We start from the raw sequence: 27,828 nt of genomic DNA on the forward strand, positions 1-27,828 counted from the left end.
CTAACTGCTGTAAAACGTAATTATCCATCTAGTTTTTCTGGTGTCAGCTAGCCCACATGCTTTTTCTTTCAAGGCCTGATTTTATGCTGGCTGACTATAAGCCTAAATAATTCAGTTTTTGGATAAACTGAGTAATGTTAATAACGTGTTTTGCCTTTCCAGAAAGAAGAGAAATGGTGTAAGCCATTCACTATCCAAATTTTAAGGTCAAAGACTGGAAGGAAGGTCAGGAGGAACATGGCCTGGCCAAGTATTTTTCGGAGAGGAACTCTGCTGTCCCGGTTCAGCCATCATCATGTTGCCGTGTTCCTGCTCACCTTCTTCAGGTAAGTGGATTGCTGCAACTGTTGCTGTTTTGTCCTTTCGAGGGAGATACTTATTGCATGGCGAGTGTCTCATGCAGGAACTTGTATGGACTTACCACGAAATAGACTAGTTACTCCTCTTGTACTTCTTGGTAGCTCTAATAAAGTAGTTCTTGGGGGCTCTTTTGCCTGTATTTGGCAATGTCTGGAGACATTTTTGGTTGCCATGCTATTTGCATTTAGTGGGTAGAGACCAGGGATGCTGCTAAACATCCTACAATGCACAAGACAACCCCCCCACCCCCCAAATAGAGAATTTGGGGGCCTAAAATGTCAGTGGTGCTGTGGTTGAGAAACCCTGATCTAATATCAAGTCCTGTATTTGTTAAAATGAGGAGCTTGAGAACAAAGGGTGTGCATGTTCAGGGACCGCCCTGTGCCCCCTTGAGTAGTAAAAATGGTCTGAGACAGTTGTGAGGAACTCTGGTAACTCATGTGAGGTCCCTGACCAGTCAGTGTGACTGAAGAATTGTCCATGTTTGTGATTCTGTGGCCCTCGGTGGCCCTCTGTAGTGGTCTGTTGATGACACAAAGCAGGCCTTTTGGTGTTAGGGGCATGTTACTCATAACCCTGTGACTCAACTATTTTGATTATTTTTTCTGAGTAGATTTTTTTCTTTATTGAAGGTACCACAAATGAGGATGACGGTTTTTTTGTTTGTTTTATTTTCAAGTAGAAATTAGGAAAATGGTTCTCTAATTATGTAAGAGTTGATAGGTAGTTTTAGAAGCTTGGTTTAGGGAATATCCATTTGTGAGGGATGGGAGGAAGCAGTAGTATGAGGAAATGCGGGACCCAAAGAAAAAGCTACTGCCCTGGCCAGTGTTGGTCAGTGGTTGGAGCGTCAGCCCTTGTCCCTAAGGGTTGTGGGTTTGATTCCTGGTCAGAAACACAGTACTTGGGTTGTAGGTTCCCTCCCCACCCCTGGTTGTGACATGTGTGGGAGGCAACCAGTCGATGTGTCTGTCTCACATTGATGTTTCTCTCCCTTGCTTCTCCTCCCTTCCACTCTCTCTGAAAAGCAATGGAAAAATACCTTCTTGTGAGGATTAACAAATAAAAAATAAAAAAACAAAAAGCTACTGAACGGCTAGTGCAATGAGCAGCCAGTGTTTATTAAAGACTTAAAATTTTTTACAGAACTACAACCATAATTTATTTTAAAATATATTTTTATTCATTTCAGAGAGGAAGGGAGAGAGATAGAAACATCAATGATGAGAGAGAATCACTGATCGACTGCCTCTTGCATGCCTCCTACTAGGGATGGAGCCCACAAACCAGGCATGTGCCCTGACTGGGAATCGAACCATGACCTCCTGGATCATAGGCCGATGCTCAACCACTGAGCCATACTGGCCGGGCCAGAACTGAACCATAATTTAAAGTGGGTTGGGATCAGTCACATCTCCATCTTCTAGAACCAGGGATAAGTTATGAGTGAACATGGGGGCTCATATTGAAGAAGACCAGTTAATTATTTCTTTTGCTTAGCAGAGACTATTTCAGTTGATAGTCCTTATAAAGCAGTATTTCTCTTTTTCTAAAACTGAAAGAACAAAGAGGAATGTGTCTGTGATTTTATTTTATTTATTTTTTGTCTGTGATTTTATTAAAGGCCGTTTTCTTTGCTCTTCATTCAGCTGTATTTCTTCTCTTTTGTAGTTATTCGTTGCTCCACGCATCGAGAAAAACATTTAGCAATGTCAAAGTCAGCATCTCTAAGCAGTGGACCCCGAGTGCTGTTAACAGATCGATTGAACCTGTGGAGGTAAGTAGACCAAAGTGCTGGGATAGATGTAAGGAACCGTGCCTACCTCTGAATTCTTCCTAAGGTCTCTTATTTTGTTTCATTTGCTTAGGACTCTCAAAGGCTTACTCTTTCCTGTGGCATACAATCCAAATTCTTCTGTCTAATTTCTTAGCTTGCCCTGATTCAATACCGCTCCAGTCAGCTTATTTCTCACTGTTTTGAAATCACACAATTCTGGCTAGGCCATTTTTTCATTGAGTTTCACAAGTACTATGCTTATTTCTGTCTTGGAGATTTTGCTCATGTGCTTTTCTCTTTGTGTCAAGATAAAATGTCGCTTTTTAAAAAATAGAGTTTTTTTCTTGCTTCTGCTGTGTTTTTTCCTAAACTGTGCACACTGTGTATCGCATAGTTTAATGTCTCAGTATTTGCATACTCTCTGATTGATTCATTTGTTCATTTGTATCTTGCTTAAGTTCAGAGAGTATGCAGCCCAGTTCCTTGTACTCACGTGGGCCAAGAACATTCTTTGATGACTAGGACAGAGATGCCGTCCTTTATAGCACCCTACCTCAATACACAGTTCCGTTCCCTCAGTCTTTACCACGTTATTTGAGTTCTGCTTACGTGGAATTATAGCTACTTATTTATATTCTTAGCATGTTTTACTTCTTAAGAATTATTTCCCTGATTTGGACCAATTTAAAGTTGACAGAGATCTAAAGGTTATATATTGCCCCCCAAATGTAAATGAGTTATTCAGGCAATAGCTTATTGTGGGTCTATCTTGCATAACCCTCTTCTAGGCACTGAGGACACAAAGAGTAAAAGCCTAGAGGACAAGAAAGACAGCCTGTCCTCATGGAGCTGATGTTCTAGTGGAGAGGCTCCCGAACAGTTTTCCTGAATTTAACTTGATAACTTCCTGATGGGAACTTCTATTATTATTCTTTAAATGCATTTTTATTGATTTCAGAGAGGAAGAGAGAAAGAGAAACATCAGTGATGAGAGAGAATCATTGATCAGCTGCCTCCTGCACGCTCCCCACTGGGGATCAGGCCCGCAACGTAGGCATGTGCTCTTGACCAGAATCGAACCCGGGACCCTTCAGTCTGCAGGCCAATGTTCTATCCACTGAGCCATACCAGCTAGGGCCTGATAGGAACTTGTAAAAGGAAAGGTGTTCAGAATAGAGAGCTGGATTTCCGATGGATGCTTGACTTGTGCTGTGTGCACAGTGAATCCCTCTAAATCAGTGGTTCTCAACCTTTCTAATGCCGCGACCCTTTAATACAGTTCCTCATGTTGTGGTGATCCCAACCATAAAATTATTTTCGTTGCTACTTCATAACTGTAATTTTGCTACTGTTACGAATCATAATGTAAATATCTGTGTTTTCCGATGGTCTTAGGTGACCCTGCTAGTGGTTCTCAACCTGTGGGTCATGAACCGCTGCTGTAGAGCCTAAGACCATTGGAAAACACAGATATTTACATTATGATTCGTAACAGTAGCAAAATTACAGTTATGAAGTAGCAACGAAAATAATTTTATGGTTGGGGTCACCACAACATGAGGAACTGTATTAAAGGGTCGCGGCATTTAGAAAGGTTGAGAACCACTGCTGTAAATGATCATTGACTGACTCGTCACAAACCTTCAGGATGGACTGGCCTCAGAGTGGTCATGCGTCCTAACCTCCCAGCCAGGATGGCGTCTTTCTTTGTGGTTATTGAAGATGACCACCTAGCTTCTGTTGAAACCTGTAGGGAGAAGAACCTCCCTATTTTTCTGAGATGCACAATTATATTTTTTATCAACTTTCATTATTAGGAAGTTCTAACTTCTATTGACATAAAAATGTTCTGCTGTTTAGTTTTGAGCCATGTACCCGAAGTCTGTCCTCACTGCATGAGGCCTGTTGAATATCTGACGAAAACCTGTCTCCTTAAGTTCTTCTTGTTTAGGTAAAACATCCCTGGCTCCTTCAACTGTAGTTTAGTGACACTGAACACTAAATGTGGTATTCAGGTACAGTCTATAAAAACACAGAACAATAGGGTTTTGTTTAGGCACTACATTTCTGGTTGTACTGCCTAAGGCTGCCTTTGTGTTTTATTTATTTATTTATTTTTTGTGTAAATTTCTTTATTGATTAAGGTATCACATATTTGTCCTCATCCCCCCATTCCCATCCCACACCCCTCCCCACGCATACCCCACCCCCATGCCTTTGTGTTTTAGATATCTGGGTTGGCGGTCCCTAAGACCACTCCCAGGTTTGATGATTCACTAGGAAGATTGACAGGACTTAGCCTATAGTTGTATTCAAAGCTGTGGTTCATTACAGGTAAGGGAATACAGAGCCAAGTCAGCAAAGGGGGGGGAGGGGGAAAGCACATAGGGCGAGGCCTGGAGGAAACGGCACAGGCCTCCGAGAGCCCTTTTCCAGTAGTCACACACGGTATGCTTAATTCTTCCAGCACAAGTTGTGACAACACAGGTGAAAAGCTGTCTACTAGGGAAGCCCAATAGAGACAGGGTGCCCATGATTTTTATTGGAGCTGGTCGTGGAGGCACTCTGCCTGGCACATACGAAAATCCCACACTCCCAGAAGGAAAGCAGGTGTTACACATAAACCACATTGTTTGGACAGTAAGCCAGTCTTAGCAGGGAATTATGGGAACCCTCTGGGGATCCAAGTTTCCAGGTGCCAGGCAAGGGCCACCAGCCTTGCAAGTAGGTCTTTTTAAGGATAGCAGTCTCAGGCGTGTTAACTCTTTCCTGCCAGGAACCATGTTACAGTATTAGCTTGTTTAGAATTGGCATTAACTTTTCTGCTTAGATATTTACTTACTTACTCTGCTGCTAAGATAGGTTTCACTGTGGTGCTGTTTTAGAACTGTGGATTACGTAGTTTGGATGGGTTGGTTATGTAGATGTCAGGTGCTGACTCATCCAGGAGAGCTGTGTGCATGTGGACCTGCCTCATGGAGAGCAGTGCTGACTTTCCATTCTTTTTTTTTTTTTTTTTCCAATTTTTATTTTATTGTTTAAAGTATTACAAATAGTAGTACATATGTCTCCTTTTTTCTCCCCATTGACCTTCCCCCAGCCTCCCCTACCCCCTGGCACATGCCCTCATCCCACCCCCACAGTGTCTTGTGTCCATTGGTTGTGCTTATATGCATGCATACAAGTCCTTCTGTTGATCTCTTTCCCCCCCTCCCCAACACTCCCCAGCCTTCCCGCTGTAATTTGACATTCTCTTCGATGTTTCACTGCCTCTGTATCTATCTTTTTATTCATCAGGCTATAATGTTCTTTATTAGCCATAAATGAGTGAGATCATGTGGTATTTTTCTTTCACTGCCTGGCTTATTTCACTTAGCATAATTCTCTCCAGTTCCATCCATGCTGCTGCAAATGGTAAGAATTCCTTCTTTTTTATAGCAGTACTAGAGGCCCAGTGCATGATTGAAACATGCACTTGTAGGGTCCCCTACACGCTTTCGCTTTCGATCGCGGGGGAGCTCGGTGCCTGTCCGCTGGTGCCGGAGCAGACAGGCACCCAGCTCCCCCGCTTTTGATGGTCCGCGGCGGGATGTGAGCTCGCTGCCCCAGAGGCCCCTTCTGTGCCGCAGCACAGCCATGGCGCAGATGCTGGCCCAATCGGCTACCCCGGCCACCCTGAGTCCCGCCCCCTGCGCCTCCTCCTGGCCCAATCATGGGCGTAGCGGAGTGATGGTAATTTACATATTACCATTTTATTAGGTAGGATAGTATTCCATTGTGTAGATGTACCATAGTTTTCTAATCCACTCATCTGCTGATGGGCATTTAGGCTGTTTCCAAATCTTAGCTATTGTAAATTGTGCTGCTATGAACATAGGGGTGCATATATCCTTTCTGATTGGTGTTTCTAGTTTCTTCGATATATTCCTAGAAGTGGGATGACTGGGTCAAATGGGAGTTCCATTTTTAGTTTTTTGAGGAAACTCCATACTGTTCTCCACAGTGTCTGCACCAGTCTGCATTCCCACCAGCAGTGCACGAGGGTTCCTTTTTCTCCGCATCCTCGCCAACACTTGACATTTGTTGATTTGTTGATGATAGCCAGTCTGACAGGTGTGAGATGGTAACTCGTTGTCGTTTTGATTTGTATCTCTTGGATAATTAGTGACTTTGAGCATGTTTTTATATGTCTCTTGGCCTTCCTTCAGTCTTCTTTTGAAAAGTATCTATTTAGGTCCGTTGCCCATTTTTTTTTTATTGGATTGTTTATCTTCCTTTTGTCAAGTTGTATGAGTTCCCTGTAAATGTTGGAGATTAAACCTTTATTGGTGATAACATTGGCAAACATGTTCTCTCATGCAGTGGGCTTTCTTGTTGTTTTATTGATGGTTTCTTTTGCTGTGCAAAAGCTTTTTATTTTGATGTAGTCCAATTTGTTTATTTTCTCTTCAGTTTCCATTGCCTTAGGAGCGGTATCAGTGAAGAAGTTGCTTTGGCATATGTCTGAGATTTCGCTGCCTGTGGATTCCTCTAGTATTTTTATGGAGGAAATGCCATACTGTTTTCCACAATGGCTGCACCAGTCTGCATTCCCACCAACAGTGAAGGAGGGTTCCTTTTTCTCTGCATCCTCACCAGCACTTGTCGTTTGTTGATTTGTTAATGATAGCCATTCTGATAGGTGTGAGATGGTACCTCATTGTTGTTTTGATTTGCATCTCTCGGATGATTAGTGACTTTGAGCATGTTTCCATATGTCTCTTGGCTTTCTGAATGTCCTCTTTCGAAAAGTGTCTATTTAGATCCTTTGCCCATTTTTTGATTGGATTGTTTATCCTCCTTTTGTTAAGTTGTATGAGCTCACATCCCGCCGCAGACCATCAAAAGAAGGAATTCTTACATTTGCAGCAGCATGGATGGAACTGGAGAGAATCTCCTGTAAATGTTGGAGATTAAACCCTTATTGGTGATTACATTGGCAAATATGTTCTCCCAAGCAGTGGGCTTTCTTGTTGTTTTGTTAATGGTTTCTTTTGCTGTGCAGAAGCTTTTTATTTTGATGTAGTCCCATTTGTTTATTTTCTCCTTAGTCTCCAATGCCCTAGGAGCTGTGTCTGTAAAGATATTGCTATGACATATGTCTGCAATTTTGTTGCCTATGGAGTCTTATAGGATTTTTATGGTTTCCCATCTTACATTCAAGTCCTTTAGCCATTTAGAGTTTGTTTTTGTGTATGGTGATTTAATTTCATTTTTTTACATGTATCTGATCAAATTTTCCAGCACCATTTATTAAAGAGACTGTTTTGATTCCATTGTATGCTCTTGCCTCCTTTGTCAAATATTAATTGAGTATAATGGCTTGGGTCAATTTCTGGGTTCTCTGTTCTGTTCCATTGGTCTATATGTCTGTTCTTGTGCCAGTACCAGGCAGTTGTGAGAACCGTGGCTTGGTAATATAGCTTGATGTCTGGTATTGTGATCCCTCCAACTTTGTTCTTCTTTCTCAGGATAACTGTGGCTATTCAGGGTCTTTTATTTTTAATTTTTATTCCAGATAAATTTTTGGAGAGTTTGTTCTAGATCTTTGAAATATGCCATTGGTGTTTTTATAGGTATTGCATTGAATCTATAGATTGCTTTAGATAGTATGGACATTTTAATGATGTTGATTGTACCAATCCATGAACATGGTATGTTCTTCCATTTGTTTATGTCTTCCTCTATCTCTTTTTTCAACGTCCTGTAGTTTTCCGAGTACAGGTCTTTTACGTCCTTAGTTAAGTTTATTCCTAGGTATCTTAATTTTTTTGGTGCAATGGTAAATGGGATTGTTTTTTTCATTTCTCTTTCTGTGAGTTCATTATTGGTGTATAAAAAGGCCATACATTTCTGGGTGTTAATTTTGTATCTTGCTACATTGACAAATTCATTTATTAGGTCTAGTAGTTTTTTTTAATTAATTTATTTAATTTTATTTTAAAAACACAGCATTTTTAATAGTAAAAATAGATGTTTATACTTCTCTTTTTAAAAAAGACACTTAATAACAATACAAGAAGGCTGGATTTCACTCCCCCCCCGACCCCTCCCTGCCAGCAGGACCTTGGCACAGATACATTAAGGCAAAGATCCGGGAGAGGCGTGTCCACCTGCTTTGGGCGGGGATTCCAGGTGAGCACACATCAGCAGAAAGGCTTCTCCCGCATGTTCACTGAGCCGTCCTGCATCCCGAAGTAGACCCTCTCAGCCATGTTGATGAACAGATCTGTGTCCACCACACCTGGGGTCATTTTGATAGCTGTGTTCACTTCACTCCATTTGTGCACCCGGTCAAACTTCCAGTCCAGGATAAAATTCCCATTATCCGTCACCATGGGACCTGTCTTGTTGACGGCCATTCGAAGTTCAACCACACCCCCGAACTTCTGAGTCACATCTTGGTTCACTGGGACATAGCCATGGGGATGAACTTGATGGGGATTCCCTGGTGCCACTGATCCCCAAGTTTCTTTGAATCTTTCCTAAAGTCAGCAATCACGATGAAGCGACTGGCATAGCCCGCCACAGTCTTCTCCTGGGTCAGGCAGCCTCCACCACCCTTGATGAGATTGAGATCAGCATCTACTTCAGCACCATCGATGGCGAGTCGATCTCTGGGTGTCGGTCCAGGTCACTGAGTGTTAAGCCGTACTGCAGGATCAGCGGACCGGCCTGGAAGGATGTGGGAACACAGACGAGGTTCAGGTTCTCCTGCTTCACTCTTTCAGCTATTCGCTGCACAGCATGGACAATTGTAGAACCACTTCCAGTTCCCAGCACTTGGTTATTCCTCACGTGATTCTCCACCGCCGCGTGGCCCGCAAGCTTCTTGGCCTCCTCGGCCTTGGATATCGTGGAGGGGACTGGGAAGGCACTACTGGCTTCCTTGACGTTGGGGCTTGTTTGGCCCGCGCCGCCGGTACCGGAATGAGCGCACACCGGCGGCTGCACGAGGGAGCCCGGGGCACCCCACCTGTTCTAGGTCTAGTAGTTTTTTGATGGAGTCTTTGGGGTTCTCTATGTATAGTTCTCATGTTATCTGCGAATAAGGACAGTTTTACTTCTTCTTTTCCAATTTGGATGCCTTTAATTTCTTCTTGTCTGATTGATATGGCTAGTACTAGTAGTATGTCGAACAGGAGTGGTGAAAGTGGGTATCCTTGTCTTGTTCCTATTCTTAGGGGAAATGGGTTTAGTTTTTGCCCATTGAGTATGATGTTGGCTGTCATATAGGGCTTTTATTATGTTGAGGTATGATCCCTCTATTCCCACTTTGCTGAGAGTTTTTATCAAGAAAGGGTGTTGGATTTTGTCAAATGCTTTTTCTGCATCAATTGATATGATTATGTGACTTTTGTCCATTCTTTCTTTAGACTTTCAAACCCAGGGTTTTTTTCCTGAAGACCACTGCTGGGAGTTCAGAGGTGGCATGTACCCTTCACTCCTCCTGTGCTTGAGTCTATAACACCTTTACTCCAGCTTCCCTTTGAGACTCTTTCTTGTCTGAAGTGGAAAGGAACTTAGTGACAGAAGTATACATAAAATGAGTATGCACTCTAAAAAATATTTTGTTTACATATATTGTTAAACATTTCTTAAATACCTTAAATAGCATCATCAAAAAGTATTTATTATAGCTTTTGTTTTTATTTATTTCCCCCATTGATTTTTTTTTAGAGGGAGTGGAAGGGAGGGAGGGAGGAGCAGGGAGGAGAGAGAGAGAGAGAGAGAGAGAGAGACAGACAGACAGACAGACAGACACATGGATGTGAGAGAGACACATTGGTTGGTTGCCTTCTGCGTGTGACCTGACCAGGGCCAGGGATTTAACCTGCAACCCAGGTACGTGCCCTTGATGTGGAATCGAACTGGAGATCCTTTGGTGCGAGGGCTGACACCCTAACTTCTGACCATACCACCAAGGGTGCTTTTTTTATGCATTGCTATCTTAGGTGCTTTACAGAAAATTAAGCAGACACAGTCTCTATACCTTGAGAATTTATTTTATTTTTAAAAAATACATTTTATTGATTTTTTACAGAGAGGAAGGGAGAGGGATAGAAAGCCAGAAACATCAATGAGAGAGAAGCATTGATCAGCTGCCTCCTGCACACCCCCTACTGGGGATGTGCCCGCAACCAAGGTACATGCCCTTGACCGGAATCGAACCTGGGATCCTTCAGTCCCCAGGCCAACGCTCTATCCAGTTAGCCAAACCGGCCAGGGCTATACCTTGAGAATTTATAATGGATTCCACTGACATGGACAAACATTGGAAGTACCAAGTGAAACTAGCATGAAATTATGTTTATAGATAATAAAGAGGTAATGGCTAAATCTAATATTTGAGGACAACTTGACTGAATATTATAAACAAAAATTTGTTCTATTAAATTAAAAAGTCTTACCTCTTTAGACAGCACAGTCCTTCTTTGAGAATGGTGTAAGAGCCCTGGCCAGTGTGGCTCAGTTGGTTGGGCATCATCCTGTGCACTGAAAGGTCACTCACTGGTTGGATTCCTGGTCAGGGCACAAGCCTGGATTTCTAGCTCAATCTCCTGTAGGGGGCATGCAGGAGGCAGCCAATTGATGTTTCTCTCTTTCTCTCCCTTCCTCTCCCTGTAAAATCAATAAAAACATGTTTTTTTTTAAAAAAAGATAAAGAGAATAGCGAAAGAGATTCTAGAGTTCTCTTCAGGAGAAGGATGCAGGGTTCAGGGTGTCCTCAACGTTCCATCTCAATCACATTCACAGCTCCTGTCCCTCAGATTCTTACCTTAGACGGAGAACAAACCCCCGAGCTCAGGTCGCTTGAGCTCACCCTCTGTGTACCAGGAAGCTCTTTCATGTCAGTGGTTCCCCCACCTCCGTGCACAGCCCTTACTCTGTGACAAACATTCTCACCGTGACCTTTTGAATGTGCCCACAATGTCATGCTTCCAGGAAGTGTCTCAACATGTAGCAATTACAGTGACTTAGCACGGCGCCTGCCCCCACAACACCAGAAAACCTTACATACATATAGGCCGGTACATTCACATGGTAATTGTACATGCTTGTAGGACAGCTTGAATCACTGGAGCGTTTGAAGATCGAACTGGATCTTCATTAAACATTGGATGATTCACTAAGTGCACTTGGACCATTTCTCACCTACTGGTATAATCATCTTGATCGGAGCTATATTATGGACCTAAACTTGCTTCATTAGGCTTTTTCTGTTAACCTATTTTCTGACTCTCTTTGTTAGTCCTACTTGGTTGTTTTAGTTTTTGGTTCTGTTTTGTTTACGCTTGTTAAGTAGGTAAGCAGAAGTGTACTATTTCGGCTGAGTTCTGGCAGTGGAACAGAAAAAAAGCTGTTTGCAGTCTGTCAGTTCCTGGGAAAGCCACGTCTTTGGGAGTTTGATGGCTTCCCCCAAGAGTAAAGAAAATCCTGAAACTTGCAGCAGCTACGTGAGGCCTGGGTCTCTAGGTCACCTGGGTGTGTGCCCAAGAGGGCTTAATCCTGGGTCCTATTGAGCCCAGATGGCATCAGGGATCAAAGATTGTGGTTACAGGGGAAATGTGGCAAAATAACTAATTGGAGATATTTAGGGCCCCAATTGGCATGATTAAATACTGATTGATCTAGGTGTGAACTGGTTTCTTATCGATCATGAAAGCAGTGCGTGTTGTTAAAGTAAAAAATTGGTGCGATAAGCCACCCAGAAACGAGTCCCAGTACTTTAGAATCACACTTTAAATATTTTCTTACAATTTCAGATTTTACTTTATGTTGAAGATACATGTTTTTTAATTGTTCATTGTGATTTTTCTTTTTACTATTCTTAAGTCAAAATTTTTCTTCTTGCCCTGGCCAGTGTGTCTCAGTGGGTTGGAGCATCCTCCTATACACCAAAAGGTTGTGGGTTTGATTCCCACTCACAGCACATGACTAGGTTTCAAGTTTGATCACTGGTCAGGGCATGTAATAGAGGCAACCGATGGATGTTTCTCTCTCTCTTCTTCCCCCCTTACCTCCTTCCCCTCTCTAAAATCAGTAAACATATCTTTGGGTGAGGATTAAAAATTTTTTTCCCCTTCTTTAATAACCCATCTCAGAAATCATTTAGTCCAGCAGTTCTTGAACTTTTTGGTTATGTGGATTTATATTTATAGATATTTACTATTTTAGAAATTAAAAGAAATTAAAAAATACATGATTAGGTTATTTTCAAATGAATTGATCTACAACATGTTAACATGAATGACATTTTAAAAAAATATATTTTTATTGATTTCAGAGAGGAATGGAGAAGGAGGGAGAGATAGAAACCTCAATGATGAGAGAGAGTCATTTATTGGCTGCCTCCTGTATGCCCCACAATGGGGATTGAGCCCACAGCCCGGGTGGGCATGTGTCCTGACCAGGAATTGAATTGTGACCTTCTGGTTCATAGGTTGACGCTCAGCCACTGAGTTATGCTGGCTGGGCAACATGAATGACATTTTATGAAAATTGACTTTTTCAAGACAAAAAAAATTCACTTAGTGAGGAGAGTGGCATTGATTGACACATTCTTGCAAATCTCTTCCTGTCTGGCTGAATAGAATACAATGGGTCTTCATGTCTGCTTGTGAATTTCAAGTCTCTGAAGAGTTTGTCTTCCACAGATACATGGTGGAAAGGGGGGAAGTATTTTAACAGCCTTTTCAGTTAATTGTGGGTAGTTGTCTTTGATATTACACCAGAATTTGACAAGTAGCAATTTCTTAAAGGGTAGTTGCAATGTGGAATCTGAAACTGTATTAATTAACTTTTTATAACCTTACATTAACATCCATTTGCCTATCTTGTATTTTAAATGAATCTTGAAGTGACAGGCTGGTTTCATTCTTTTTTGAGGAAATATCTGCCAGATACTTAAATCTGCCAAATACAGTACTCAAATACTCAAAACTGGGCACTAAGTCTGTCAGTCATTCTTTCAAGTAAAAATGACATACCAGCTTGCCGCTCACACAGTTGCACAGTGCTTTCCTCCAGGACAGCCATCTGACTCTGGTATGCAGGGTCTGTACGTGTATTTTCCACCTCATCACACGGAATGGTAAAAATAAGTATACTCAGGGGCCAGATTTAATACAATTAATAATTTTTACTACTTCATTAAGAACATTCTCAAGTGAAATTGACCTTTTTTTATTGTCAGTGTGGCAATAAAGAATACAGTAATTAATATAGCACAGTTTGGTGTAACTGCTCGATTCATGCCAAAGCACAGCAGTTTTACCCACCACAGCTTTTGCATCATCAATGCTAAAGTTAAAGGGGAAAAAGAAAATAACTACAGTATGACTAGAGGCCCGGTGCACGGATTCATGCATCGGTGGGGTCCCTCGTCCTGTCCTGAGCCCTCTCGCAATCCGGGATCCCTCAGGGGATATCATACTGCTGGTTTTGGCCCAATCCCCACAATCCAGGATGAGGGACCCCACTGGTGCGTGAATCGGTGCACCAGGCCTCTAGTATACAGGTAAGATCTTTGGTTAATCTCTTCCTGCCCTCCCCCCATCCCTTCCCTCTGAGATTCATCAGTCTATTCCATGTTTCCATGCCTGTGCGTTGAGCGTCTGCCCCCTGGTGGTCAGTGTGAGTCATAGTTACCAGTCAAATGGTTGCTTAGGCTTTTTTATATATACTAGAGGCCCGGTGCACGAATCCGTGCACTGGTGGGATCCCTCATACCGGTCACGATCAGGACTGGGGAGGGATCATGGGAGGACTCCAGGGCGTGTCCAGCCTGTCTTGCCCAGTCCTGATCGGCTGGACCCTAGCAGCAAGCTAACCTACCGATTGGAGCGTCTGCCCCCTGGTGGTCAGTGTGGGTCATAGCAACTGGTTGAACGAATGGTCGGACACTTAGCATATTAGGCTTTTATTATATAGGATAGATAGTCTTCCCTTATCCATAGGGGATACATTCTAAGACCCCAGCGGATGCCTGAAACTCTGGATAGTACCAAATCCTGTATGTACTATCCTTTTTCCTATACATACATACCTCTAATAAAGATTAATTATAAATTAGGCATAATAACAGATTAACAACAATAACTAATTATAAAATAGAACTATTATAACAATATCCGATATAATAAAACCCTAATATGCAAATTGCCCCCTCAGGCAGTTGTTCAACTGGGAGTTCGACCAGGAGACTGGGAGTTCGACCGCTTGCTATGACGTGCACTAACCACCAGGGGGCGGGGCGGAAAATGACGGGTGACGTGGTGCCTGGGCAGGGGGCTGTGACCTCTCACCAGCTGCCTGGGGGCAGGGGTGATGGGGATGGAGGTGCTGTGAGAATGCGGGGTATCTGCCGAGCTCACTCTCACTCCCCCTGCTAACCTCCCCCGGGATGCCAGGGCTCGCACGCTGGGGAAGCCCCTGCACTCAGGTACCAGGTGCGTGTGAGGAGCCTACCCCGTACCTGTATGGCCTCTTCCAGGTGAGCTGGGCCGCAGCCGCTGGGACCGCAGGGGCCGATCGGGCTCCCCATGGGTTCGTGCAGGAGCCGGTCTGTGAGGCCAGCCAGAAGAGAGCACGCTGCCCGCCAGCTTCCGTGCGGTGCTGCTGGGTGGCCCAGAGGCCCACAGTGCCCTGGCCTGCGGCGTCTGGATGCGCTCACTGCATCTCCACGTGGGGACTTGGGCACTGTGACTCAGGTGGAGGGGTGTGTGTGGGGGCCCAGGGGCCCAGGTGCTGCCCAGGGCCCTTCCACACCAGATGCTTGAGCTTCGATTGCCGGTCAGGCCTAGGGACTGCACCTGTGCATGAATTTTGTGCACTGGGCCTCTAGTATTGTAATAAAAGTTATGTGAATGTAGACTCTCTCTTTTTCTTTCTCTTTCTCCCACTCTCCTGCTCTCGAATGTGCATACTCTCCCTCTCCCCCTCAATATACTGAAATATTTTGGAGCTTGGTTGATCTTAGGTAACTGGAAAGCAAAACCTTGGATAAGGGGGGGGGGCTCCTGTATTAAGTGAATAGTTTTGACTGAGGGTAAGGGGGGCGGGCTACTGTATTATGCAAATAGTTTGACGTCGTGTGCTCTTTTCAGCATCACCAGGTCTCAGAGAGTGGGGGAGGTTGTACGTGAAGGTGCCTTGAGGAATATAAAGCATTGCAGATGCCGGCGGGACTGACCTGCTCTTGTTGTGTTCCTGTAGATCTGGAGCAGCAACCATTTGTTCCCCAGTGCGGAGGAAGCCACTCTTTTCCTCGGGACACTGGATACTATTTTTCTCTTCTCCTATGCCGTGGTAAGTTTTAGAATTCCAGGGTTTTAAAGAAAGATGTAAAAGGAAATGACTCCCAAGTTTTATGAAGTTCATAAGACATTTTGAATTTGCTGACTGAGGAGTGTTCAGAAGGTTATATTTTGTGTCTTTCTCATCCATCCATTCTTTTGACAAATTGAGCACCTAGCATGTGCCAGGGACTGTTCCAGTCAGTGAGAATTCATCAGTGGACAACATAGGGAAAACCCTACCTTTATAAAGCTTCTATCTTGGAGTGGGAGCTAAGAGAGACAAACAGTCACAAAACGCTACAAAGAAGGAAATTATAAGGTATATTTAAAGGTGGTAAGTGCTGTGGAGAAAAATAAAGCATGGAAAGGGGAGTAGATAGCTCAGGGTGGGGTGATTTAAGCAGGTGGCTGGGGAGAACCTCACAAAGAAGGGGTTATTTGAACAAAGACCTGAAGTGGGTAAATGAGGTCAGACAGGCTGGAGGCACAAATTTCAGAGTCCTTTGTGTGTACGTGATTTTTAAAATTATGAGACTGAGTGAAATCATCAAGAGAATTGGTGAGACCCTGGCCTGTGTGACTCAGTTGGTTGAGCATCGTCCCATGCACTGAAGGTTGCCGGTTCAATTCCTGGTCAGGGCACATGCCCAGGGTTGTGGGCTCAGTTTCTAGTAGGGGGTGTGCAGGAGGCACCTGATTGATGTTTCACTGTCACATCGGTGTTTCTCTCCCTCCCTTCCCTCCTCTCTCTCTCAAAATCAATTTTAAAAATCTTAAAAAAAAAAAAAAAGAGTTGGTGAAGATAAAGAAGTGTGAAGACTAAGCCATGGGATTTCTAGCATTTAGAGCAGGGGTGGGAACGTCCAGATCGTGGGCCATATAAGGCCTTGCCAAGGCATTCGGGGTGAGTTAATTAAATGTTTGACCAAATATAGCAGGCTGATTTTTAAAAAAAATCCTGACAATCTTTTTTTAAAAAGTATTTTTTTATTGATTTCAGAGAGGAAGGGAGAGGAGAGAGAGATAGAAACATTAATGATGAGAGAGAATCATTGATCCGCTGCCTCCTGCATGTCCTACACTGGGGATCGAGCCCGCAACCTGGGCATGTGCCCTTGACCACAATCGAACCCCAGACCCTTTAGTCCCCACGCTGGTGCTCTATCCACTGAGCCAAGTCCACCAGGGCTAGCAGGCTAATTTTTAAGTTGATAATTTATGGCCCCTGAATAATGTTGTAAATATCCTGGGCAGAAAGAAGGTTCTCCACCCCTAAGTGAGTTAGGGAAGATGAGGAACGGGCAGGGAGGCTGAGACGGAGCTATGGGGAGCAGGAGTACCGAGAGAGGGTGGAGTCCCGGGAGCCATCCAGGGTGGCAGGGGCTGACCCTGTCCTCGGTCCTCGGATTGGGCAGCCAGGGTCGTAGGGAACGTCAGTGGTGGCTGCCAAGTTAGAGCTGTGGGGCCAGGGGTGGCAACGGCTGACACTGGGCACTGTGGGAGCAGTCTGACCTTTTCTCCCAGCATCTTTTTTCCCGTCTTGAAAATGTGTCCAGTGATGTGAAATACTGAGTGAAAGTCCCAAAGTAATCTCTCAATGTATATTTGGGTAATTATTAGAATATCTTCAAAGAGGACAGTTATAAAATTGGAAATTAGATCACGTTGCCTAGTTTCTCACCCTGGGCATATATGGTCATTCCGAGTGAGGCTTCTCTATTTGCCTTTTATGAAGTGTTTTTTTTTTTAATTTTTATTAAAGATTTTAAAATTGATTTTTATAGAGAAAGGAAGGGAGAAGGGGAGAGAGAGAGAGAGAGAAGCATCGATGTGAGAGCAAAACATCTGTCGATCAGCTGCATCCTGGGCATGTGCCTTGTCCGGAATCGAGGGCCCCCACCCCAGGCATGTGCACCAACCTCTCAGGGAACCAGTAACCCTGAGTGCACAAGATGATGCCCAGCCACACCAGTCAAGGCCTTTTATGAAGTATTTTAAGAATCAATGGAGTCTAGTGGAAAAACCAGTTCTACCACTATCAGCTAGCTGTGTTAAACTTGGTTTCACACTGGCGTCTAACCTTTTTTTTTAAATCCTCACCAGAAGATATGTTTGTTTATTGATTTTAGAGAGAGAGGAGAAGGGGGGAGAGAGCGCGAGAGAGAAACATCGATTCAAGAGAGAAACATCAATCGGTTGCCTCCTGTACACGTCCTGACCGGGAATTGAATCGGGAACCTTTCGGTATATGGGATGATGCTCCAACTAACTGAGCCACCTGGCCAGGGTTAACCTTTTTTTTGATATGTAGTGTCCTCCTCGGTAGAGTTATGATAGTACCTGTCTATAGGGTAAAATAGATTTAGGAGGTAAAAGGTAAGTGCCATGGAAAATTGGTGATTGTGGTTCTTCCATTGAGCTGTGCTTTCTTCTATAACTTCCAGGTTTTGTGCAGGGAGTTGGAGCAGCACAGAATAAATTGATTCCCTAATCTGAAACATAACAGAAATTTTCTTCATCCCCATTATTCTCTACAGCATAAGACCATGTGATGAGTGGCAGCTATAGAACATAGAATCTTCTCCAGTGTTTGCAGGTGCCTCTTTCAAGCTAGTGAAAGCTTGTCCATAAGGAGGGAGAAACATTTATTATGGTATTTGTCATCTACATTTTCTCTAATACAGATGGTCAGTTTATCAGAAACACTTGAATCAAAATTTAGGTTTTTAGTAGGGACTTTTATTCATTTTACATATTTATGGAAGAAACCTAAAGTGTGTTGCCCTTAGCTCTTTAGTCTGCTTGCTGCTATGCTCTGAGCATTTTAACTTCTGCTACTCGGTGGCAGGAGAGCAGAAGGCAGAACGTTTGTACCTCTGATCAACTAATTACTGCCTCTGCCTCCCTAGCTCCTGGCCCTGTGGTGTCATGAAGCCCCAGGGTCAGACTAAAGAGGCAGCACCTGTGCTCCGGAAGCTTCTGCTCTGCGGGGAGCGGGGAGCGTAGCACACCTCCATTCAGAATGCAGATGGCCAAGAGGGGTGCCTTTGGGAAAGCAGATAACTGATGGTTAGGAGTTAATCTCTCCTGGAAAGTGAAATGGAGTTGTCTGCTTGTGTTATTGGAAGAATTTTTGTTTTTTGTTTTTTTTTTCCCAGTCTCCTTTTAGGCAGTTAGGGGATGGGATCAAGTAGAACATAAGTTTTGCACTGAGTTACGATGTCCCAGTGCATGGGGTGTGCAGAAGCCGTGTCATTTCATGAAACATTTATGAAACTGTTATAGACAGCTCGCCTGGGTATGAGAATGAGATTTAATTTGAAGTAATATCAGTGTATTGCTTGCCTCATTTGCTTTGCAGTGCCTCTTTTTTCCAGTCGGTGCTGTAATTCAGGGCTGAAAAATAAAACGTTTTGTTTTTCAGGGCCTTTTCATCAGCGGTATTGTTGGGGATCGGCTTAATTTACGATATGTCCTATCTTTTGGCATGTGCTCTTCTGCATTAGTGGTAAGTTTGAACGTTTTTAAAAAATGATGATGATGATGATGATTGTCAGGTTTTTACCATCCAAGCAATCCCCCTACTTCTGTATGTAGAAGAGAATAAATTAGTCTTCAGTTGTTGAATGCCTTGCCTGCCTTTTCAGTTCGGGGAGTCTTTTATAAGTATGATTGGGGTCACGCCCCTTCCTTGACTCTCATCCACCAAAGTCAGTGCATAAATGGCATGCCGTTCAGTGCTGCCCAGGACCTGGTCCCAGCCGCCTGCAGTCGCATCTGTCACTGCTTCACTGCTCTGCCTGGTCAGACTACTTTCCGTGGCCCTGACATGTCCGGCTGCTTTCTCCCTCACGCCTGTTGTTCCTGCTGTTCTGCCTCGCTTGGATGGCCCTCTCTTCAGCTTTCCAGTCTCACTCAACGTCTCCTGCAAGTCACTGGCTAAGTGATACTTCCTTCATAATGCCTTACTTTACTAACTCCCCCGCCCCCTGCAGAAGTCACCGTTCCTCTTTGGAGCTCCCTGCCTGCATTTCTTTGAAGGCATGGATATTGCCTATTGTGTAGCCTACTTGGTCTGTGTCAGTCCTGCTTTCCCTGGGAGGTTGGAGCCCAGTGGTTAAGATCACAGACTTCCTGAGACGGCAGTGCCTGTTTTCGGTCCCTCCTCTGCAATTTCCTGGCTGTGATTTCTCTGGGCTTCAGCTTCCTCACGTGAATCCCTCTGCCTAGGGCTGTAGTGAGGCATTTGGAACAGTGCCTGGCGCAGTACATGGGCAAGGTCCCTGTGAGTCATCTTGATTTGCTTACAAGGGTCTGGTGAGAAATTTTTGTTGATTGAATAAAGGCATGGAGTTTAGTTAGACTAAAGTAGTTTAGTTTATTATTGTTTTTCAATGTCTGCCATTTGTGTACAGGGAAAAATGTATTTTCCTTAGAGATTTTAGAGATTGAACCATTTTATTTATTCACAAGCTGCTCACCACACATATGTACATACTATTTCAAAACTGGTTTGAAAATATACGTAAACAATTAAAAAAATTGAAGTGTGTACATAAACTCACCCTTTTTTGTGTATAGTCCTGAATTTTGGCCAGCAAGTATACTAGTAGTCGTGTAACTGCCATCTCTCCTTCTTCCTCTGGTCTCTGACCATCACTGACCATTTTCCTGTCCTTAGAGTTTTGCTCATTTCAGGATGCCATGTAACTGGCATCATACATTATTCTATGTACCCGTGCCAGGTATTCCCAAAAGAGACTTCAACCGCAAATAAAATGTCCACTTGAGCAAAATGCCTGGGAAAAAATTCAGAGACACGAATGCTACTAAATGACTGAGCCGATCAAGAGTTACTCAGATTCACTTAGTAGTGACACTAGTAGTGATAGCTGGCGCTTCCCAGTCCCCATGCCAGTCTTCCACAAGCACAGCTTGAGGAAGAGGAAACGGAAACACAGGTGACCCTAGAACAACATGGGTTTGAACTGCGTGGGTCCACTTGTATGGAAATATTTTTCAATAGATACTGTAAATGTATTTTCTCCTCTTGGCGATTTTCTTTTTTCCCCCCAAATATATTTTTATGTATTTTTATATATTCAGAGAGGAAGGGAGAAGAAGAGAGAGAGAGAGAAACATCAGTGATAAGAGAGAATCATTGATTGGCTGCCTCTAGCACCCCCACACTGGGGATTGAGCCACAACCTGGGCATGTGTCCCAACTGGGAATTGAACCGTGACCTCCTGGTTCATAGGTTGATGCTCAACCACCAAGCCGTGCCTGCTGGACTCTTCTTATGATTTTCTTTTTTTTTTTTTTTTAATATATTTTATTGATTTTTTACAGAGAGAAAGAGAGAGGGATAGAGAGTTAGAAACATCGATGATAGAGAAACATCAATCAGCTGCCTCTTGCACACCCCCCACTGGGGATGTGCCCGCAACCAAGGTACATGCCCTTGACCAGAATCGAACCTGGGACCCTTCAGTCCACAGGCCGACGCTCTATCCACTGAGCCAAACTGGCTTCGGCTATGATTTTCTTAATAACATTTTCTCTAGCTTATTTATTGTAAGAATACAGCCTATAATACATAAACACACAAAATATGTATTAGTCGACTGTTCACTATATTGTTAAGGCTTCCTGTCAGCAGTAGGCTATTAGAAGTTAAGTTTTGGGGGAGTGAAAAGTTAAACATGGACTTGTGACTGCTTGGGGGTCAGCAGCCCTGGCCTCCATGTTGTTCAAGGGTCCACTCTCACGTGCCATCCCATCAGCTATCCTCCTGTGGGTTTTGCCTTCCTTTCCCTTTTTTGAAACTCAGTGATCAAAAGGAGGTCAGACAATGAGGCCTTAACTTTTTAGAGTTGAAGACAGCAGTTGGAGGGATGATCACTAATGAGTTTTATGCCTTTGGCTTCTTTGCCTCTTCGGTTGGCAGTGGTTTGGTGGTGTGTCACTCACTCAGTGCTGCTTTGAGCAGGAGCATCCCAAGAGTCGGCCACATGTCTCGTAGGTCGAGACATTGAATGTCTCCTTCCTGTAGTCTCTTCCCGTAGAAACAGTGTGCTTGGCAGTTGAGTGTACTCCAGGTGTCCACATGGATGATACATGTCCCTCTTTCTTCCCTCTTCTCCAAGGTGTTTATCTTTGGCACTGTCACAGAATGGCTGCATTTCTACAACAAGTGGCTGTACTGCTGCCTGTGGATTGTGAATGGCCTGCTGCAGTCCACTGGGTGGCCCTGTGTGGTTGCTGTCATGGGCAACTGGTTTGGGAAAGCTGGGTATGCCGCCTCCTTCCTCTTTAATTTTTCTTTTTAAGTGGTTTTAATACCGATTATTCAGACTTGTCAGTTAACTCGGTCCCTTCGACACTCCCCATGTTCTCCCTTCATTTAGAAAATTAGAATTGTTCAGGGAGAGGTTTCACATCAAAGTGTATTGGAAATAGTGTCGTCCACAACGCTCTCTGGCCATAGTAAGATTTTGAGTGTGGCTAAGGCAGCGTGTCTCCGTTTTTTTTGTTTGTTTGTTTGTTTTGTTTTTAATATATTTTATTGATTTTTTACAGAGAGGAAGAGAGAGGGATAGAGAGCTAGAAACATCGATGAGAGAGAAACATCGATCAGCTGCCTCTTGCACACCCCCTACTGGGGATGTGCCCGCAACCAAGGTACATGCCCTTGACCGGAATCGAACCCGGGACCCTTGAGTCTGCAGGCCAATGCTCTATCCACTGAGCCAAACCGGTTTCGGCTCCGTTTTTTCTTTAATCTTCCCTTGAGAGAGTATAAATATCTCAGGTGCAGTCCCATCAGGATCTTCCTGTGGGTTTGCCTTCCTTTCCCTTTTTTGAGACTTAGTGTTCTTCTTTAGCCTTCTTCCATTAAATATAAGGAAACCGAGGCCAAAGAGATCCATGGGACTTGCCTAAGGTCACGTAGCAAAGGCTCTAATAAGATGCAATGGAGAATGCCAAACTTTGGGGCTTTTTCCCCCTACACCTTTAAGTAATTATTAGATTGTATTTGAGTTTGTGTGTGTGGTGTGGGCCAAAGATGTGAGGATAGGCACCCGCTAAAGTATCTTCTAGGCCACCAGGAAGAAGAGCCACGCTTAATTTACAGGATGGGAATAAGTTCAGACACCCCAAGACTTGGCTTTGTTGTATGCCATTGTATGTGACACTCCAATTTCAGGAATATTATTAATTTGAATTCCTATAATTTTTATAGGTAAGTATTTGTGTTGTGAGATACACATTTATCTTACCGATGGCTCTGTCTTTTCTGGTTGTTTATACGTTTATGTCGGGGCCAGTTGTGCACCAGACATTGTCCACCAGCTCAGGATCCGCGTGTGCTCTGACCTAGCCTCTCGGTTCCCAGCTTCCCCGGTTTCAGAGGGGATGCTTGCTGGCTGCAACGTCATCAAAGTTCACCTATAAATGCCTGTGGTCAGAATAAGACCACTTAATGAGAATGCTCTGATTATATTTCCGTGTGCTGGTAATGTCTGTTTCTAACTCTAGCAGCACTGGTTTAACAGAATTGATTTTGAGAGGCTCTTGTTCCCCCGGCATACTTCCGTTTTCTTTTGGAGTGGATGATGCCGTCTGCTCATGTGCTACTTAATGTTATTAAGACTTTTAAGGTAATTTTTTTCCATTTATGATTTTTGAAAATTATACAGATGCTACTTGTTTATTGTAGACAGACTGGATAATATAAATGAGCAAAGAGAAATAAAAACAAAACCACCTGAAATCCTATCAACTAAAGATAATTACTTTGACATGTATCAGTTTGAGATAATTTTTATCTGAGTTTTTATAAATTGGATGACACTGGGTGTTTGATAGGAGTGACTGGGCAGGCTGATCATTTCCTTATGTTTTTGGATCAGTTACAAAGAAACAAAATTTCAAGCAAGTTGTCACAGTTTCTTTTTGAAAGTAAGATCATTTGTTTTTAAACAAGTAACATTAGTGAAATTGACAGTGCACTGCTTGAGACACAGTGACTTCCTATGAAACATAACAAGAAACCACAAAGTGCTAATAAGACTATGACAACGTAAAGTCACAGTTATTTTCAGCCAGCTTTTTGTAAAAGCATGTCTTTGGCCAGCAGGTTGTCTGGCTTTCTGACTCTTTCCTCCAGAACACTCTTTGACAGATCTTAATATTTAAGAGGATTGGGCATTTTAGCTCGGGGGAGGAGCATAGAGATCATCTGGTTCAAGTCATTTGTTTCCAAGTGAAAAAAGTTGGGGCTCAACAGAAAGCACTCATCTATTGAGGCCATTGGATGATTCAGGCCCCTCTGGTTGTCAGGGTCAGAGTTAGTCACACAGATTCGTGTGCAGCACCGAGCCCTTTCCTGTACCTCACTGCACTCAGTCCTTGCAGAGCACGGCCCTCCCAGTTGAGGACACTGAGCCTTCACTGTAACTCACTTAAATTAACAGCTGGAGGTAGCAGCCTCATGCTTGTGAACAGCCTTTGTTTTTCACAGTGTGGCTTCCTGTTCATTTCTAAGATTCCTTCTGTCTCGATGAGATTATAAAAATGTTTAAGGAGTTAGATAATCTAACATAGTGTGTTATTAATATGTATCAAATAGATAAAATGCAAATGTGAACTTTTCAAAAATGAACTTTTTAACCCCTTTTTTTCCCCACCAGCCTTTCTGCCAGTGGCTATGTTCAGAGTTAATTCCTTTTTCTCCAAGACGTGTGTAAAATCTGGTTTCCTTCCACCAGACTCTTCCTGTCCCCATCCATCTTTTAAAAATGGCTTTATTGAGTTGTACAATAAGTTGCATGTGTTTAAAATGTATTATTTGATGAGTTTTGGCAAGAGTACACCGTAAAACCATCATCACAGTTAAAATAATGGACAGTCCCCCCGTCCCCCCAAAAGTTTCCTTGTGCTCCTTGGTAATTCCTCCTCCCCACCCCCCTCCCCCCCACCCCCCACTGCCATCTCCAGGCAACTACTGATCTGCTTTTTATCACTCTAGGTTAATTAGGATTTTCTAAAATTGTATATAAATGGAGTCACACACTATGTACTCTTTCTTGTTTGTCTTCACTCACGATAATTAATTTGAGATTCATTCATGTTGCATATATTGATAGTCCATTCCTTTTCATAGCTGAATAGTAATCCATTGTACCACAGTTTGGTGATCTGTCCACCTGCTGATGAACATTTGGGGTGTTTTCAGTTTTTGGCTATCATAAATAAAGCCACTGTGAACATTTGTGTACAAATTCTTTTATGGACAAATGCTTTCATTTCCCTTGGATAAATACCTTGAATAGATTGGCTGGATCATACGATAGTTATTTTTATAAATTTTATTGATTTTTTTTACAGAGAGGAAGGGAGAGGGATAGAGAGTTAGAAACATCAATGAGAGAGAAACATTTATCAGCTGCCTCCTACACACTCCCTACTGGGGATGTGCCCGAAACCAAGGTACATGCCCTTGACCGGAATCGAACCTTGGACCCTTGAGTCCGCAGGCCGACGCTCTATCCACTGAGCCAAACCAGTTAGGGCACGATAGGCATTTTTATAACTTTTTAAGAAATTGGTAGTCTCTTCCATGTGGTTGTACCATTTTACATTTCTACCAGCAGAGTGTAAAGTGTTCTAGTTACTGTATATCTTTGCCAACACTTGGTATGCTCAGTCTTTTTTATTTTAGCTCTTCTGTAGCTGAATAGTGATACCTCATTGTGGTTTTAATTTGTATTTCCCTAATGTCTGATGTTGAGCATCTTTATATATATCCACTAGGAGAGGAACGGAGAGGGAGAGAGAGAGAGAAACATCAATGATGAGAGAGAATCATCGATTGGCTGCCTCCTGCACACCCCCTACTGGAGATTGAGCCTGCAGCCTGGGCATGTGCCCTTGACTGGGATCGAACCCGGGACCTTTCAGTCTGCAGGCCTACGCTCTATCCACTGAGCCAAACCAGCTAGGGCTGTTGAGCATCTTTTCATGTGCTATTTACATCCTATTTTTTATATGTGAAGTATCTATTACAATCTTTTGTCCCTTCTCAGAAATTTTTTATTTTGAGATGATTGAAGATTCATACTCTTTAACATTTTATTGCATTGTCTTGTTTTCATATTATTGAGTTTTGCAGGTTCTTTATATGTCAGATACAAATCTTATCAGATACGTAATATATAAGATTTTCTCTTCCAGTCTGTAGCTTGTCTTTTTAAAATGTCTGAATAGTTTCTTTCATTGAGCCCCAAATTAAACTTTAGTATGATAAAGTCATAGAGTTGGAAGAGACATGATGTTTTGTCATATGGGTATACTTAAAAAAATCTAAAAATAGATTATTGATTCTCTGTGTGTGAACCTTCTTTGTTTTGGCATTTTTGTATTTGAACCTTGAATCAAATCCCTTCTTATTCTGTTGTCTTCTGTGTTCTGCTGTCTCCATCTTAGCCGAGGCGTTGTTTTTGGTCTCTGGAGTGCCTGTGCTTCGGTGGGCAACATTCTGGGAGCATGCCTGGCCTCTTCTGTTCTGCAGTATGGTTATGAGGTAGGTATTTCCAGCTTTTTCTCAAGGAAATAAATGTGTGTTTTTTTTTTAGGAAATAATACTGTGGCCATTTAAAACCGCATTGAGCTGTGTCGGGGTAAAACAAGGCTTGTGATAAAAATGAACAAACTTGCACAGTCAAGAGTGGCTCAGTGGTTGAATGTTGACTCATGCACCAGGAGGTCACGGTTTGAATCCAGGTCAGGGCACATGCCCAGTTTGTGGGCTCAATCCCGAGTAGGGGGTGTGCAGGAGGCAGTTGATCAGTGATTCTCTCTCATCACTGATGTTTCTATCCCTTTCTCCCTCTCCCTTCCTCTCTGAAACCAATAAAAATATATTTAAAAAAAATATAAAAAGAAAACTTGACAAATGGAAACATATGGCAGCATTATCTCTGAAGAATACCCAAGTCTAAAGACTTATAATCAGGAAAAGGTATTTGCAACTCGTTAAATATTTTTTATATCTTCCTAATATAAAAAACCACCCACAGATTGATAAGAAAAAGACCAAGAACACAGATAAAAGGTAAAGGACTTGAACGTCTAGTTGGTAAAAAGGGAATAGGAACACCTTATAAACATATGAAAAGAAATTCCACTTCACTTATAACTTTATTCCATTAATATTTATTAAGCTCCTCTAAGGGCCTCTAGGCAGTAGAGAATGGACATTGGCCTAAAACTCTTTGCCCTTTATGGAGCTAGGTAGTAGCCTGAGGAGAAATGCAAATTAAAGAAACTGCACTGAATGTTTATTAGATTGGCAAAATCCAGAAGTGTGATAATACGTTGTGCTTATGAGGATGTGGAAAAACAGGCATTGCAGTTGGCAAAGTGAATAACTAACTCCCTTTGGGGTCAGTATCGGACAGTCTATTAAAACTGCAGCTGTTCTGCCCGAGGAGATGCTCTCCACCCCCCGGAATGAACCCTGCAGGTGAATATGCTTCAGCAGGCGCAGTGATATACGACAAGGTTACTTCCTTCAGTGTTGTGTGTCACAGCAAAACGTTGGTGCCGAATGTCAACCAAGAGGGAAGTAGTTACCCTGGGATACACCTGTTCAGTGGAATGCTGTGCAGCTGTGAAATAGGGTTGCAGAGCTCTCTCTGTACCGATAGGGAACTATCTCAATGGTGTATATTAAGTGAAAAAAGCAGGGATGCTAAACTGGGTGTATTGAATGACGCCGTTACTGTAAAATGGAGGAAGAAGTCAAGAGTACGTATTTGTATTGGCTTGTATGTTACTAAAGCAATCTCTGGAAAGTAAAAATACAGTAACAATTATGGTTATATGATGGGAAAATGAGGATTGAGTGGACGGGAGAAGGGTGTGGGGAGAGTTTTTACATTTTTGTTGCTTAAATCATGTAAATGTGTTGCCTATTCAGAAACCTAAATAATTAAAAGTAGGTAAGTTGCTCTTTTTATTTTTTATTGGTTTCAGAGAGTAAGGAAGTGGGAGAGAGAGCTAGAAACATCAATAATGAGAGAGGATCACACTGGGGATGGAGCCCACAGCCTGGGCATGTGCCTTGACTGGGAATTGAACTGTGACTGGTTCATAGGTCAATGCTCAACCACTGAGCCATGCCAGCCGGGCCCAAATCAGTTTTATATTCCTGTTACCTCTCAGCAGAAGCCCTCGACTGTGAGGATGGCTTTCCATCTCACTCCCACCCTCTCTGCCTTTGCCTCAGTTGTGCCCAGAAAGATGGTCAATTGTTTTGATCTTCAGCTTTTCCTTAACGCATTGTG

The 27,828-nt window shown here is 43.0% G+C and overlaps 1 protein-coding gene and 1 pseudogene across 7 annotated transcripts in view; one reads left to right on the top strand and one right to left on the bottom strand.

Annotated features, from left to right (window-relative positions):
- SLC37A3 (solute carrier family 37 member 3) overlaps positions 1-27,828 on the top strand; it is a 49,504-nt gene that overhangs the window by 8,574 nt on the left and 13,102 nt on the right. For 5 of the 7 annotated variants that reach the window (XM_008150474.3, XM_028158994.2, XM_054726276.1 and 2 more), the window contains exons 2-7: positions 163-326; positions 2,032-2,137; positions 15,395-15,487; positions 18,902-18,985; positions 21,625-21,770; positions 25,967-26,063. In XM_008150474.3, the coding sequence (XP_008148696.2) occupies positions 238-326; positions 2,032-2,137; positions 15,395-15,487; positions 18,902-18,985; positions 21,625-21,770; positions 25,967-26,063 (615 nt within the window). In that variant the 5' untranslated portion in view covers positions 163-237. The remainder of the gene's footprint in view (positions 1-162; positions 327-2,031; positions 2,138-15,394; positions 15,488-18,901; positions 18,986-21,624; positions 21,771-25,966; positions 26,064-27,828) is intronic. The other 2 variants (XM_054726275.1, XM_054726277.1) reach the window with 2 other exon arrangements.
- LOC103294132 (ribose-5-phosphate isomerase-like) lies at positions 8,323-14,723 on the bottom strand (annotated as a pseudogene).

This window comes from Eptesicus fuscus, chromosome 14 (genome assembly GCF_027574615.1).
Source record: "Eptesicus fuscus isolate TK198812 chromosome 14, DD_ASM_mEF_20220401, whole genome shotgun sequence".
NCBI lineage: Eukaryota > Metazoa > Chordata > Mammalia > Chiroptera > Vespertilionidae > Eptesicus > Eptesicus fuscus.